The 16654-nt window shown below is 44.5% G+C and overlaps 1 protein-coding gene across 2 annotated transcripts in view; it reads left to right on the forward strand.

Annotated features, from left to right (window-relative positions):
- The first annotated feature begins 1066 nt into the window (after nucleotides 1-1066).
- pimreg (PICALM interacting mitotic regulator) overlaps nucleotides 1067-16654 on the forward strand; it is a 30935-nt gene continuing 15347 nt past the window's right edge. For both annotated transcript variants that reach the window (XM_078225942.1, XM_078225941.1), the window contains exons 1-3: nucleotides 1067-1372; nucleotides 8929-9224; nucleotides 14359-14454. In XM_078225942.1, coding sequence (XP_078082068.1) covers nucleotides 1106-1372; nucleotides 8929-9224; nucleotides 14359-14454 — 659 coding nt within the window. In that variant the 5' untranslated portion in view covers nucleotides 1067-1105. The remainder of the gene's footprint in view (nucleotides 1373-8928; nucleotides 9225-14358; nucleotides 14455-16654) is intronic.

Consider the following 16654-nt stretch of genomic DNA (forward strand, 5'->3'; position numbering starts at 1 on the left):
CCAACCATTATTTTGTAAATTGAGTTTGTGTCTTTATATGCCATGTTTGTGAATAGAACTCCCACTCACCTGATGAAGGGGCAGCACTCCGAAAGCTTGTGGCTTGTGCTACCAAATAAACCTGTTGGACTTTAACCCGGTGTTGTGAGACGTCTTACTGTGTTTACCCCAGTCCAATGCCGGCATCTCCACATCAGCTTAATATGGGCAGCACAGTGGCTACCACTGCTGCCTCACAGCGCCAGGAACCCGGATTCAATTCCGGCCTCGGGTCACTGTCTGTGTAGAATTTATATGTTCTCCCCGTGTCTGTGTGGGTTTCCTCCGGATGCTCCAGTTTCCTCCTACAATCCAAAGATGTGCAGGTTAGGGAGATTGGCTTTGCTAAATTGCCTCGTATTGTCAGGGGGACTAACAGTATAAATACGTGGGTTTAGGGGGGTAGGGCCTGGGTGGGATTGTGGCTGGTGCAGACCTGATGGGCCAAATGGCCTCCTTCTGCACTGTAGGGATTCTATGATATTTGGACTTCACCTGAGGAAGGAGCAGCACTCCAAAAGCTTGAAATTTCAAATAATGCTGTTGGACTATAACCTGGTGTTGTGTGACCTCTCATCTTATCCGTCCCCCGGTCCAACACAGGCCTCTCCACATCATGATCTATGGCAAGTCCATTTAAAAGCCTGATGGCAGCAGGGAAGAAGCTGTTCTTGAGTCGGTTGGTTCTCAGACTTTTGTATTTAATTTCTGGGAATTCACCAGAGGGCGCTGATCTCGCAGGAATGAAAGGGTAATTCCCATCATTAAGAAATTGACATTTTTTGTTGTTGCTCCAAACGTTAACTGTGTTTTATCGCTGCAGGAACGAAACGCAAGTGAGCAAAGGCTTTTAAAGACAATAGTTTGGACTTCATTCATTCCCCCAGCCAGAGTAACAATGCCCAGGGAGTGATGCCACCAGCAGCCAATCAGTGCGAGGCACAGCGCGTCATCATGTCAGTTTCACCAATCAGCTGGCGGGAACTCCTCCCGGCTGCAAAGTTGCGCCAAATTCAAACACAAGAAAGGAAAGTTTGGGGCCAGAGGCAGAATCTGTATCAGGGTGATGGAGGCGAGAGGCTGGAGAAAAGCGCACCAGGTCCTGCGGGAGGAAGCCGACAGCCCAGCGGCCGATGCATTCAGGGAGCTGCCCTCTTCCAGCTCCCTCAACACCATCCGCATGTCCCTGAGGAAGCGGCTGCCTCTCAGGCAGGTGGACTTCAACATCGACCACACTCCGACCTGGGAGAGCCTGGAAGGGATCGGCAAGAAACCCAACCCTTTGCAAAGTCTGGGTCGGACTGCGAGGAACACCTGGGGAAACGTCTCCCAGGTAAATCGCGACAGCGGCTAGCTATCGATCCCTTTATTTCAGATTTTAATTAAACCCCTCCAAAATTTCGTAATTTAGAAAATTTTATTTATGATAATTACATATTATAATGTATAATAGTGTCAGAGCAACTGGGAAAGCAATAGTATCGCTCGCAGCTTAAGTGGCAAACCTTTCCCAGAGTTAGAAGGAATGTAATGGGAACTGGGCCGTTGTTATTTTCACTGCGCTCCCAGCCTAACTGTCCATAAACACGCACCAGTGCTTTCGCTGGAACGAGCTGATGTGGCAATCTGCTGCAGCCAGTGAGTACTCCCTGTTTTGCAGATGGTGTCACATTGATTTTGCTGGGTTATCTCTCTCTGCTACTCTCACTTGACGAAGTCCCTCGACAGGCTGGTGCAAAAGATTAAATCTCATGGGATCAGCTAGGCAGAACTGGCTTTGGGAGGACAGGGTAGACGTAGAAGGGTGTTTTTCAGGTCTGTGACTAGTAGTGCTCCTCAGGGATCAGTGCTGGGACCTCTGCTGTTTGTAATAATATAAATGACTTGAAAGAAAACGTAGCTGGTTTGATTAGCAAGTTTGAAGATGATACCAAGATTGGCGGAGTTGCGGACAGTGATGAAGATTTCAGAGAATACAGCAGGATATAGATAGACTGGAAAATTGGGTGGAGAAATGGCAGATGGAATTTAATCCGGACAAATGCATTTTGGTAGATCTAATGCAGGGGGGAGCTATAAAATAAATGGTAGAGCAATCAGGAGCATAGACACACAGAGAGATCTGGGAGTACAGGTCCACAGATGATTAAAAGTGGCAGCACAGGTGGAAAAGGTGATGAAGAAACCACATGACATGCTTGCCTTCATCGGGTGGTGCATGGAGTATAAAAGTTGGCAAATGTTCTCAGTTGTATAAAACGTTGATTCGGTCACATTCGGAATACCAATTCTGGTCACCACACTACCAGAAGGTCTTGGAGGCTTTGGAGAGAGTACAGAAAATGTTTACAAAGATCCTGGTATTAGCTATGAGGAGAAATTGAATAAACTGGGATTGTTCTCCCTGGAAAGATGGAGGCTGAGGGGTGACCTGATGGAAGTTTGTAAAATTGAGAGGTATGGATAGGGTGAACAGTTGGAAGCTTTTTCCCAGGGCAGAAATGACAATTACAAGGGGGCATAAGTTCAGGTTGGGGGGAGGGGAGGGGGGAAGTTTTTTACATAGAGGGTGGTGGAGGCCTGGAATGCACTGCCAAGTGAGGCGGTTGAGGCTGTTACGTTAGCCACATTTAAGAATTATCTTGATAGACATATGAACAAACGGGGAATAGAGGGACATAAGTGGTTGGTCTAGATAGATAAACGTGATCAGCAAAGGACCTGTTCCTATGCTGTACTGTTCTTTGTTGTCAAACTAATAAATAAACTTTTAAAAACAGTGAACCCCGAAATACTTTAGCTGATTCCTCTATAGTCAGAATTTATTTTTGAGGGAAGGAGTGGAGTGAGGGGGTGGGGCAGGGTGTAGGAGAGAGTGGGGGTATGGGTGAGGACAAGGGAAGTTGGGGGGGGGGGGGGGTTTGAGATATGTACAAAAATTTGTGTTCCAAATATCAGGGCAGGAAATTTTTAAATCCACGCAAGAATCAATTTGCTGCTAGTTTAAGAGACGGATTTAGCAACACAAATGATGGGAGCTGTCTTGCACTCACTGTCTTCTTTTAAAATTTGAATTAAAACGCTGATTGCTATGAAATGTAATCATTTCAAGGGTGGAAGAACTGGTTAGGCAAGTGCTGGAACTCTGAAATCAGAAGACATGCATTAGGAACAGTTTATTGAATTGATTTGCTGTTTGGAGCGGGGCTGAATCACTGGAAGTTAACTTGGAAGAAGATCTGCAGGGTTTGGCTGTTTGTGGTGTTCCCTTTGGAGTAGCTGAGCTTAAACAAAAGGCTGAGGGTTAGCATCTGCTGAAGCCAACATAGTTGGAGCAAAACATGATGCAGAGGTCAGGAAAACCGTTTTTAATCTTTACTTGCCTATTCATGTCATTTTCACATGGTTTTCAATTTGCCTGAATTTGCAATTAATTATCTTCCACAATCCAGATTCTTTTGTACAGTTTTTTTGACCTGTTTATCACCTTGGTATCTTAAGGTTGCTGGGATATGATGCCACAGATAAATCAGTCAGTTTAACCATGGTAGTAGGAAGTGTTTTGGAAACGATCTGGAATAAAGCAAGTTCAGCTGTGGATTAATGCAGGCAAGCGAACACATCTGTGAATGGCAAATCATATTTAACTAATTTGATTAGTTTTTTTGATTAGTGTGAGGAAATTATTTTTTTTTAGTCTATCTCTAGCTGAAACTGAGGCTAGATTTCTGGGAGGAATGTCTTAATTGGGTTTCCTGGCTGTGTCACCTGACTTCACAGGTGTGAGCCTCTAGTAGGTTGCTAGGGAAACGGAAGCTAATTGAGAAATCGAATTTCAGCCTATGGTGTCAGAACAGGCACGGGTGGCTTTTGGTGAAGCAGGGTGCATGAGGCAGTTGAAGGCACTGAAACCTAGACAAACCATGTCAGCCATCCAAGCCTGCTGAAGAGCTGGGTGGATTTTACCAGAATCCAACATACCATATATCAGGGTATTATTGAGTGGCTAAATGAAGGAGACGCTTGGTAAGCTCTAAGGACTGTCGTGAGCTGATTGCAAATATTTCCACAGAAGTGCGCATCGTTGCTGATAGTCATACCATTTACGAATGTGACTTTTGAGGGGCGTCTAGACTAATACATGAATAGAGGGATATGATTCCCGGAAGGGTAGGGGGTTTTTAGTTCAGATGGGCAGCATGGTCGGTGCAAGCTTGGAGGGCTGAAGGGCCTGTTCCTGTGCTGTAATTTTCTTTGTATACTAGTGAATCTTAGTTTGAATAAAGCGAATGTTGGAGGCTGCTTGATGAAGAGTGGTTGAAGTGTACTGGAGGAGGATAGACTAGTGAGAGATATTGAAATTGGCTGCCATATATGTGCTCCTCTTATGGGAGGATTTAGAACTAGTGGGCCGTTGTTTAAAAATAAGCAGTCACCCATTTAAAATCCAGATTAGGGGAAATATTTTTCTCTTGAGGGTCATAAGTCTTTGGAACACTTTCTTCCTGAAAAGTCTTTGAATATTTTTAAAGCAGAGGTAGATAGATCCTTGGTAAGAAATGGGATTATAGGTTTAGGCAGGATGCAGATTTGTGGTTACTATCAGATATAGTTTCTATACATATAGCATTGAAGCGAATGGGATCAAAGGTTATGGGGAGAAAGCAGGATTAGGCTATTGAGTTGGACGATCAGCCATGATCGTGATGAATGGCGGTGCACGCTCGAAGGGCCAAATGGCCTGCTCCTATCTTCTATGTTTCCATGTTTAACTATGATCTTATTAAATGGTGGAACAGGCTTGAGGGGCTAAATGGCCCACACCTCTTATTTCAAGTCTAATTTATAGTTTCTACTGAATACAACTTGCTTATTAGTTCATGTTTAGTGCTTGGTTGATTAACCTTGCAGCTATTTGTGGAACTCACAAATTTCAACTGGCATTTACCGAGTTCCTGTCTCCATATTTTACGTTGGCAAAGGGACAATCAAATCTTAATGACCACTATCCATTTTCCATTGTATCATGATGGCCATCCCCATCCAAACTAGTCAAGGATAGTCAGAATGGTGGTGTCAGGTGATCAAGTCTCACAACTTTGAATTTTTTGAGCGGATGACTAGATGTGTAGGTGAAGGCAGTGCAGTTGATGTAGTCTACATGGACTTCAGTAAGGCTTTTGACAAGGTCTCAATTGGAAGACTGATCAAGAAGCTAAGAGCCAAAGGATCCGGGGCAATTTGGCAAATTAGATCCAAAATTGGCAGGAGGGTGATGATCAAAGACTGTTTTTGTGGTTGGAAGCCAGTGTCTACTAGTGTACCGCAGGGATTGGTGCTGGGACTCTTGTAGTGTACATGATCTAGACATGAATGTGCAGGATATGATCAGTAAGTTTGCAGCTGACAGGAAAATTGATGGTGTGGTTAAATAGCAAGGAGAAAAGCTTTAGATTACAGGATGGTATAGATGGTCTGGTCAGATGGGCAGAACAGTGGCAAATGGAATTTAACCCTGAAAAGTATGAGGTGATGCATTTTGGGAGGACTAACAAGGCAAGGGAATACATAATGAACTGTCGGACCCTAGAAAGCACAGAGGACCTTGGGATAATTGTCCAAAGATCCCTGAAGGCAGCAGGAATGGTAGATAAGGTTGTTAAACAGGCATATGGGATACTTACCTTTATTAGCTAAGGCATAGATTACAAGTGTAGGGTAGTTATGATGGAGTTGTACAAAAGGCTTGATAGGCCACAACTAGAGGACTGCAGTTCTGATTGTCACACTATAGGAAAGCTATGATTGCACTAGAAAGGGTGCAGAGGAGATTCACCAAGATGTTGCCTGGGCTAGAGCATTTCAGCTATGAAGAGAGGCTGGTTAGGCTGGGGAAGGGATGAGGGTCCTGATTGAGGCATACCAAATTGAGAGACATTAATAGGGTAGATAGGAAGAAATCTTTCCCTCTTATTGGAGTGATCAATGACCAGGGGCCATAGATTTAAAGTAAGGGGCAGGAGGTTTAGAGGGGATGTGAGGGCAAACTTTATCACCCAAAGGTTGGTGGGAGTCTGGAACTCACTGCCTGGAAGGATGGTGGAGGCAGAGACACCCCATAACATTTAAGAAGTATTTAGGTGTGCACTTGTGATGCCAAGGCAAACAAGGTTATGGACCAAGTTGGAAAATGGGATATGAATAGTTGGGTTGTTTGTCTTTGACTGGCACAGACTCGATGGGCTGAAGAGCCTTTTTCTGTGACTCTGTGACCTAGTAGAGAGGTCCATAACCAGGGACCTCTTAGTTATGGTAAAGTGCAGGAAGTGTGGAGGGGATTTGAGGAAAAACTTTGCCATCCGGAGGGTGGTAGGAATCTGGAACTCACTGCTTGAAAGGGTGGGATCCCTCAAAACATTTAAGAAGCATTTAGATGAGCACTTGAAACACCATAACATATCAAGCTAAAGGCCAAGTGCTGGAAAATGGGATTAGAATAGATAGATGCTTGATGGCTGGTGCAGACATGATGGACTAAAGGGCCTCTTGCTGTGCTGTAAATCTCTATAAACTCCCCTGATGAAGGGGCAACGCTCCGAAAGCTCATGCTACCAAATAAACCTGTTGGACTTTAACCTGGTGTTGTGAGACTTCTTACTGTGCCTACCCCAGTCCAACGCAGGCAACTCGATATCCTGTAAACCTCTAACCTCAGAAGTCTTAACCCAGCATTCATATGATTGACATTAGATTTAGGAGCACTGCACTTGAGGAAGGATGTGAGACTTTTAGATTTGGAGAGTATAAAGCACAGATTTAAAATAATGTTTCCACGGATGAGAGATTTAGTTTCTTGAACAGACTGGAGAGGCTGGGATCTTTCCTTGGAGAAGAGAAGTTTGAAAGGTGATATGATAGGGATGCTTAAAATTGTAAGGATTATTATCTCCAAATTTGCAAATGACACTAAGCTGGGTGGAAGTGTGTGCTTTGAGGAGGGTGCTAAGAGACTGCAAGTTTACTGGGACAGGCTGACTGAGTGGGCAAATACTTAGCAAATGCAATATAACGTGGATAAACATGAGGTTATTCACTTTGGTGGCAATAACAGGTAGGAAGATTATCTGAATGGTGGCAATTTAGGAAAAGGGGAAGTGCAATGTGACCTGGGTGTCATGGTGGAACAGTCGCTGAAGGTTGGCATGCAGGTACAGCAGGCAGTGAGGAAAGCTAATGGCATGCTGGCCTTCATAGCAAGAGGATTTGAGTATAGGAGTAGGGATGTTTTGCTGCAGTTAGAGGGCCTTGGTGAGGCCGCACCTTGAGTATTGTGTGTAGTTTTGGTTTCCTAGTCTGAGGAAGGACATTCATGATATTGAGGGAGTCCGGTGAAGTTCCACCAGACTGATTACGGCAGGACTGACATGTGAGGAGAGACTGGATCGACTGGCTTGTACCCACTGGAATTTAGAAGAATGAGGGGGGATCTCATAGAAGCATATAAAATCCTGATGGGGCTGGACAGGCTAGATGCGGGAAGAATGTTCCAGATACCGGTGAAGTCCAGAACTAGGGGTCACAGTCTAAGAATAAGGGGTAAGCCATTCAGGACTGAGATGAGGAAGAACTTCTTCACTCAGAGTTGTGAACCTGTGGAATTCTCTACCACAGAAAGCTGTTGGAGCCAGTTCGTTAGATATGTTCAAGAGGGAGCTGGACATGGCCCTTGTAGCGAAAGGGATCAAGGGGGGTGGAGAGGAAGCGGGAGTGAGATACCGAAAATGCAGGATCAGCCATGATCATGTTGAATGGTGGGGCAGGCTCAAAGGGCCGAATGGCCTACTCTTGCATCTATTTTCTATGAATCTAGACTGAGCAGATAGAGAGAAACCTTGCATTGGCAGAAGGGTCGAAAACCAGAAGACCTATATTTAAAGGAATTGGAAGAAGAAGCAGAGGCAACATGAGGGGAAACTAAACTTTGTTAGATGGGTAACGGTTAGGTTCTGGTATGAATGTGTAACAGAGGCAGATTCAATCTTGGCTTTTAAAATTGAATTGGATGAGCACCCAACGGGGAAACATTTACAGACCTATGGTGGGAGATGGAACTAGCTGAAATGGTCTAGAAGAGAGCTGGCATGAACTGAATAAGCTTAATGACCTCCTTCTGTTCTGTGACCATGGTGTGATTCTACATTGCCACCATGGGTGCATTTATACTGGGGAGAGAGAGGAGATGAATGGATTTGGAAGAAGGCTTTAAGAGAAAAAGTTGCCAGATAAAATTTCAAATACTTGAAGCTGTCAATAAATAATCTACGTAAAATGAACAAACTACAGTGTAATATAGGTCAATAGGTCCCAGTTAATTAAAGCTGTAATTGATCAAATATCCACTTGTATATACTTGGGTAATGCAGCCAAGGTAAATTCATTGTGACTTGGTAACCTGTCATTTCCCTCGGTCTCCACACTGACATGTCCGTCAGATTTTAGTCGAGTGTGTTAGGGGATGTGTGAAGTTTTTGCACCGGCTTGTGTGTGGGAAGAAAACACCCAGCTGTACAATTTGGCCATCGAAATGTATTTGAACAGATGATGGAGTTATTGTCTGAGACACTGTGGGGAAATACTGGTCCCTGCAAATCTGACTCGCAGCAACATTGAGGTGATTAAGTGTCAGCAGAAGAAGAGCTTGGGAGCAGTGATTTTTTTTTTTAATATACTGTTTTAAACCTGCCTAGTGACATCACTGCTCGTTCTGTCTGCTGTCTTGAGGGAGAGGATGGAGTAAGGTCAAGGAGAGGAAGATTCCAATGCTTTCCAGACAACATGTTGGTCTTCTATGCTAATTATAGTGATTTTATTTATTTTTTCCCCCTGTAGAAACTCCAGAAGAGGCGACAGAGTCGTAGTGACTGCCTGGTTGTCACTCCTTCAAAGCCCCAAACTCCTCAGAGACGCAAGAGTGGTTCAGCGTCAAAGAAAATCACTCCCCCAAGAACCCCTGTTAGCAGGGAGAGGAGGAACCGCTGCACCCCCTCCAGTGTGAATCGCACACCCAAGTGGAGGGAAGCTGCTCACCTATCTGGCAAGGATGGCCTTCCTCTAAGAAGATCGGTTAGGTCTGCTTCATTGAAGAGTCCCTACGCTTCACCCACGACGGCAATTAATAGGAGGAGGTACAGAAAGCTGAACAGCTTAATAACAGTTTGGCCAAGGACCACTGTGTCAGGGTCTGACAATTGTGTGTGTGGGGGAGGCAAGAATTATATTGGCTTTTAAGTTCACATTCCAGGTTTCATAGATAATCAAGCTTGGTGGATCTGAAGGAAATGGATTTCTACAGCCTGTCAAACCCCCAAAATCAACTTGCTTTGGTGTGGGATAAATTCATTAGGTGGCTTGAAATGCAGGGGACAAGTCAACTGAGGAAGGGCCTGCTCAGTATATCATCTTGTGGTGTTGCTAGAGTAAATCAATTTTGAATTAAGATTTTTTTAAGCAGCCTAGAGGAATGCATATTCTCCATTAGTCAAGGAGTCAAACTCGTGTGCAATATTAAACTGTAGGATTTGGGTTGAACTATCTCTCCTCTATTTTAATTACAGGAGAGCTCCTCATCCTTGTTTACTTTATAGAACATAGAACATTACAGTGCAGTACAGGCCCTTCGGCCCTCGATGTTGCGCCAACCTGTGAAACCAATCTAAAGCCCATCTAACCTACACTATTCCAATATCATCCATATGTTTATCCAATGACCATTTAAATGCCCTTAATGTTGGCGAGTCCACTACTGTTGCAGGCAGGGCATTCCACGCCCTTACTACTCTCTGAGTAAAGAACCTACCTCTGACATTTGTCCTATATCTATCACCCCTCAATTTAAAGCTATGACCCCTCGAGCTAGCCATCACCATCTGAGGAAAAAGGCTCTCACTGTCCACCCCCTATCTAATCCTCTGATCATCTTATATGCCTCTATTAAGTCACCTCTTAATCTTCTTCTCTCTAACGAAAACAGCCCCAAGTCCCTCAGCCCCTTTCCTCATAAGACCTTCCCACCATACCAGGCAACATCCTGGTAAATCTCCTCTGCACCCTTTCCAATGCTTCCACATCCTTCCTATAATGCGGCAACCAGAACTGTACGCAATACTCCAAGTGCGGCCGCACCAGAGTTTTGTACAGCTGCAGCATGACCTCATAGCTCCGAAACTCAATCCCTCTACCAATAAACGCTAACACACCGTACGCCTTCTTAACAACCCTATCAACCTGGGTGCCAACTTTCAGGGATCTATGCACATGGACACTGAGATCTCTCTGCTCATCCATACTACCAAGTATCTTACCATTAGCCCAGTACTCTGTATTCCTGTTACTCCTTCCAAAGTGAATCACCTCACACTTTTCCGCATTGAAATCCATTTGCCACCTCTCAGCCCAGCACTGCAGCTTATCTATGTCCCTCTGTAACCTGCAACAACCTTCCGCACTGTCCACAACTCCACCGACTTTAGTGTCATCCGCAAATTTACTAACCCATCTTTCTACGCCCTCATCCAGGGCATTTATAAAAATGACAAACCGCAGTGGCCCCAAAACAGATCCTTGCGGTACACCACTAGTAACTGAACTCCAGGATTAATATTTCCCATCAACCACCACCCTCTGTCTTCTTACAGCTAGCCAATTTCTGATCCAAACCACTAAATCACCCTCAATCCCATGCCCCCATATCTTCTGCAATAGCTTACCATGGGGAACTTTATCAAACGCTTTACTGAAATCCATATACACCACATCAACTGCTTTACCTTTATCCACTTCTTTGGTCACCTTCTCAAAGAACTCAATAAGGTCTGTGAGGCACGACCTACCCTTCACAAAACCGTGTTGACTATCCCTAATCAAATTATTCCTTTCTAGATGCTTATAAATCCTATCTCTTATAATCCTTTCCAAAACTTTGTCCACAACAGAAGTAAAGCTCACTGGTCTATAATTACCAGGGTTGTCTCTACTCCCCTTCTTGAACAAGGGGACAACATTTGCTATCCTCCAGTCTTCTGACACTGTTCCTGTAGATAATGACGACATAAAGATCAAAGCCAAAGGCTCTGCAATCTCCTCCCTAGCCTTCCAGAGAATCCTAGGATAAATCCCATCCGGCCCAGGGGACTTATCTATTTTCACACTTTCCAGAATTGCTAACACCTCCTCCTTATGAACCTCAATCCCGTCTAGTCTAATAGCCTGTATCTCAGTATTCTCCTCGACAACATTGTCTTTTTCCTGTGTGAACACTGACGAAAAATATTCATTTAGCGCCTCTCCTATCTCTTTGGACTCCACGCACAACATCCCACTACTGTCCTTGACTGGCCTTAATCTTATCCTAGTCATTCTTTTATTCCTGACATACCCTATAGAAAGTTTTAGGGTTTTCCTTGATCCTATCTGCCAAAGACTTCTCATGTCCCCTCCTGGCTCTTCTTAGCTCTCTTTTTAGGTCCTTCCTGGCTAACTTGTAACTCTCAAGCGCCCTAACTGAGCCTTCACGTCTCATCTTTACGTAAGTCTCCTTCTTCCTCTTCACAAGAGATTCAACTTCTTTAGTAAACCACGGTTCCCTCGCTCGACCACTTCCTCCCTGTCTGACAGGTACATACTTATCAAGGACACGCAGTAGCTGTTCCTTGAACAAGCTCCACATTTCAAATGTGCCCATCCCCTGCAGTTTCCTTCCACATCCTATGCATCCTAAATCTCGCCTAATCGCATCATAATTTCCTTTCGCCCAGGTATAACTCTTGCCCTGCGGTATAAACCTATCCCTTTCCATCGCTAAAGTAAATGTGGTCACTGTCACCAAAGTGCTCACCTACCTCCAAATCTAACACCTGGCCTGGTTCATTACCCAGTACCAAATCCAATGTGGCCTCGCCTCTTGTTGGCCTATCTACATACTGTGCCAGGAAACCCTCCTGCATACATTGGACAAAAACTGACCCATCTAAAGTAGTCAAACTATAGCTTTTCCAGTCAATATTTGTAAAGTTAAAGTCCCCCATAACAACTACCCTGTTACTTTCGCTCCTATCCAGACTCATCTTTGCAATCCTTTCCTCTACACTTTAGTGTCCTTGATCACCTGAGTGAATTTTCATGAGCATTGGGCTGCCAGTATATGTTTTCTATCCAGCTGCCTCCCTTCACAGCTACAACGGTGGTTCCGTTGTGAAGCTCTGTATTAGCTGATAATACAGCTGACCCCCCCCACACCAACCGTGATTGGGGCCACTTTGTTCAGAGGTTGGCATGGCACGTGGTTCAGTAATCCCACCAGCAGCCTCTGCTGTGATCTCTTCTAATGGGGGTGCTGGAGATAAGCACGCATCGTTTTAGTACTTAGGCTCTGGGGCAAAGAAGTAGGGATCAAGAGAACTTTTGACTGGCTGTCTTCGCGTCTCTGGATGGTGAGCATTTAGAGTTGTACTGACATGTAGGGGTACTGCGAGCAATCAGGTCACTTGTATCCCCTGCTTATCACATTGACAGCAGTGCCTCAGTTATTGTTCCTTGAAAGAATTGGGGTAAATGGATGCCTAGAGAATGAGCATTAGTGTAAGTTGGAGAGTGATAAGGACAGGGGTGGGGAGAGAAACCAAAACCCTCAATTCTCTTCCCTTCTGTCCTTAATCAGTGTTTATGATGTGGAGATGCCGGCATTGGTCTGGGGTGGGTACAGTAAGATGTCTCCCAACACTGGGCTAAAGTCCAACAGGTTTATTTGGAATCGGTGCTCCTTCGGAACGCTGCTCCTTCATCAGGTGAGTGGCTGCGCGATCTTCTTGGAGATCCTCTCCACTCACCTGATGAAGGAGCAGCACTCCGAAAGCTCGTGATTCCAAATAAACCTGTTGGACTTTAACCTGGTGTTGTTCATGTGTTTCTAAACCCGTGTTAGTGGTATGTCAATGTGGTTAGTGAGTGGTCAATTAAACCCACAAAAGTGTGCTGCTCTACGTTAAGAGAATTATTCACACACTCACTCACTCCAAAAGATCTAAAATGCTTCCTCTGTCACACACCGCACACTCCAGAAAGTTACAATTAAAGAAGATAGTGCATTCCTACACATCTTAAGCCATAAGAATGACTAACAGTTCATAGGTCTTTGAATCCAGTTGAAGAACAAAGCCTATGCCCACTCTTGAATTGTAGTTCCAGTACATTCTCAATGCTGGGTTTGGACATCAGGGTTACTGCAGGAATTCTTTTGATGAGACAAACATTTGTGGCATCAAGGACTTGTGACTGTTTTATCATTGGGTCCAATTTCTTTCCAGGTGGAATCAGCAATCACTCTGGAATTTAGGAATCAGGAATTACTTTGGAATCAGGCTGGGGGCCTTTTTTAAAAGATTGCGTATGCGCAGAAGCCTAGAACTGTCAGACTCTGGTGTGAATAGGCCCCGCCCCCACCCCCCCCCCCCCCCCCACCCACCCCCCGAGCTTTTAATATTCACAATTGTGGCCTCTGCATTGCACAGAGTTTGGGAGATTTGAGTCTGAACTCCCACTGAAGAAACAATCGTGAATTATACCATTTTTCCTGCCAATTCAGCACTTAGAATTTTTTTGGGAGAATCGGGCCCTTTATCTCTTAAAAGGCAAAGATGGCACAGCCATTCTCTGTAGCTGTTGTCTTGTTGGTATTATTCTGCAGACTGTGGGTTTGTGGAAAAGGCAGGAGAATGGCACTAAGTCATAATGCTCATTTGGAGAGCCAGTGCAAACATCGTGGGTCACATGGCCACCTCCTGCACCGTGACAATTCTGGGAAGAAGTAATCAGAAGGAAAGGAGATATTGCTGCCTGTTTCCTTGTAAAAAATATCTTGCATGGGGCTGTAATTGCGAATTGTCTGCATCTCCTGAAGTAAGCAAATAGAAAATACTATCGGCAGAGAACGCTCTTCCAGTCAGTTCTACTTTCTATCCACATTCCTGCTGTGAGATCCAGGTCAATGGGTGAATTCCAGGAGACCCATAGCAGGAATTCTCCCTCCTGTATTGAAGTCTTTTTGAAGGTTGTTTCAGTGAATCCGGGGAGGGAGGTGCTGTCAGCAAGGAAAGTGAATCTTCCTGAAGAATTTGATCTGTTGAGTGTCTATAAATTAACCCATCTTCTATTCCCTTGGTGCTCTGCCAGTGCATGGTGACCAATTAAGATGTAGGAAAATATTCTCTTTTTGCTCCACGTACATCTGGATGTGGACTGAGTGCTCACTGTGTTTGTTGACAGGCAGTTTGCCCGGGATCTGGAGACCGTGTCATTTGGAATTGGACAGTTAAAGCGCATGTCTCAGGTATTCGATGAAGCAATCACCAAGGAAGAAAGGTACTGCACGATTAACGTAAATATTTCTCTTCTGTCCACTCTGGAAGCCAGTTCACTACATTAGCCTTGAAGAGCTTGGGACTTGTATGTTCATAAGATGTGGGAGTAGAATTTGGCCCATTGAGTCCACTCCGTCATTCGATCATGGTGGAAATGCTCCTCATCTCCATTTTCCTGCCTTCGTAACCCTTCAACCCATTACCAATTAAAAATCTGTCTGACTGCTCAAATTTACTCACTGTCCCAGCATCCACCACACTTTGGGGTAGCGAATTCCACAGATTCACAACCCTTTGGGAGAAGTAGTTTCTCCTCAACTCTGTTTTAAATTTGCTACCCCTTTATCCTAAGACTATGACTTCTTGTCCTAGAATGCCCCACCAGCGGAAGCATCTACTTTATCCATACTTTTTAATCATCTTGAATACCTCCATTTGATCTTCCCTCATTCTTCTAAATTCCAGAGCGTATATGCCTAAACTGTTCAATCTCTCTTCATACGACAAACCCCTCATCTCTGGAATCAATCTAGTGAACCTCCTCTGAACTGCCTCCAATGCCACGACATCTTTCCTCACATATGTATGTATTAAATCAATCCAGTCAGCAGAACTTGTCAGGGTTTAGGCAACAAAATGGACACAGGGCTGTCCTACCGCTAACAGGGAGGTGAAATAATATAGCGTTTAACTGGGAGAATTTCAATTATCTTTTCCTTTAGCGATGATTTAACCTGTGTTCACTCCAGAACTGTTGAAGCAAGAGCTAAGTGCCAATGATTAATCGGTCGGAATAAAACCAATAACTTCATTGTGCTGCAATTTTTTGAAATTGAGGCAAAGAATTCGGCTGAAGTTGTTGAGGAAATTCAAAGTTGTACCCAGGTCCAGGGGTAACTTCCTGTCATGTCGGACATTCATTTTGAAAGGGCTACTAAAAGTCATAATTTCTCCCAAATGAATTATTTTTCTCTCCTGCCTGATCTTGTCCTCTCTGCGAGCGAGTCTTTGACTGGAGGGTGTAAATGTTCTGCTTGGGTTTCCAAGCCAAGAAAATATCACTGCAGCTTAGCTCCATTCTGTTTCTGAGTTTGGCATTTTTTCAGTCGACTGGTTATAATCCCTTTCCTGGACAGCTGCCATTGTAAATCGAATTTCATGACTTCAAGAGGCTATGACCTCAGGGCCTGGAGGCTTTGTTAAATTCTGATGCCTAGTGTGTTTCTGATAGTGGGAGGACATTTTCTGTTTCAATCAGTAACTGTCATTTTATTTCCGATGATTAAAAGGGCCTTTTAAAAAGCTGAAGTGGGTGCTAATTATCCAACTTGTACACCTGACGCAGCAGTTGTGTTGTCAACTTTTCTTTACATGGCCACTTGTGTTCAAAATCTATAAGCAGGAGATGGAGTCCTCCAGGCCAGGGTCACGCTCCCAAACCAAATGAAAACTTTACTGAATAAAATCCTCTTTGTGTGATGGACTTTTGAGTCTGGGAAAAGAGAATGGTATTTTTTCCTTTTTAAACCTTGTTAATTGGGCTTCTGTCACATGTGTAACATGATACATTTATTCATAGAATCCCGACAGTGCAGAAGGAGGCTATTTGGCCCATCGAGTCTGTACCGACAACAATCCCACCCAGGCCCTATCCCCGTAATCCCATGTACTTACCCAGCTAATCCTCCTGACACTAAGGGGCATTTTAGCATGGCCAATCAGCCTAACCCGCACATCTTTTGATTGTGGGAGGAAACCGGAACACCTGGAGGAAACCCACACAGACATGGGGAGAATGTGCGAACTCCACACAGACTGTGACAGGAATTGAAACAGGGTTCCCTGGCACTGTGAAGCAGCAGTGCTAACCGCTGTGCCACCCTTAAAGCAATGGCCTCCCCTGCTGGTTCAGTGAGTCAATGTACTGGATCTCAGAGATCCCTGCTCTGTACTGAGTTAGTGGGTCTTTGGCAGGGGGACTGAGAAGGGGAGATAGGGATGGAGCAGTAGATGTGCAGGTTATGTGCGTTTCTTCTGTGTGAAAGATTTGAAACTGCCATCATTATGGGGCACCTCCTTCACGCGCGACTGGAAACAAAAGCTTTCTCTTCATCCTTGAGTGCAATAGGAGATGTACAGAGAGATTGCCCCATAACCAACTGCTTCATTCACTTTCCATTTACCAAAGTACAGAAATTAAA

This window comes from Mustelus asterias, chromosome 12 (assembly GCF_964213995.1).
Source record: "Mustelus asterias chromosome 12, sMusAst1.hap1.1, whole genome shotgun sequence".
Taxonomy (NCBI): domain Eukaryota; kingdom Metazoa; phylum Chordata; class Chondrichthyes; order Carcharhiniformes; family Triakidae; genus Mustelus; species Mustelus asterias.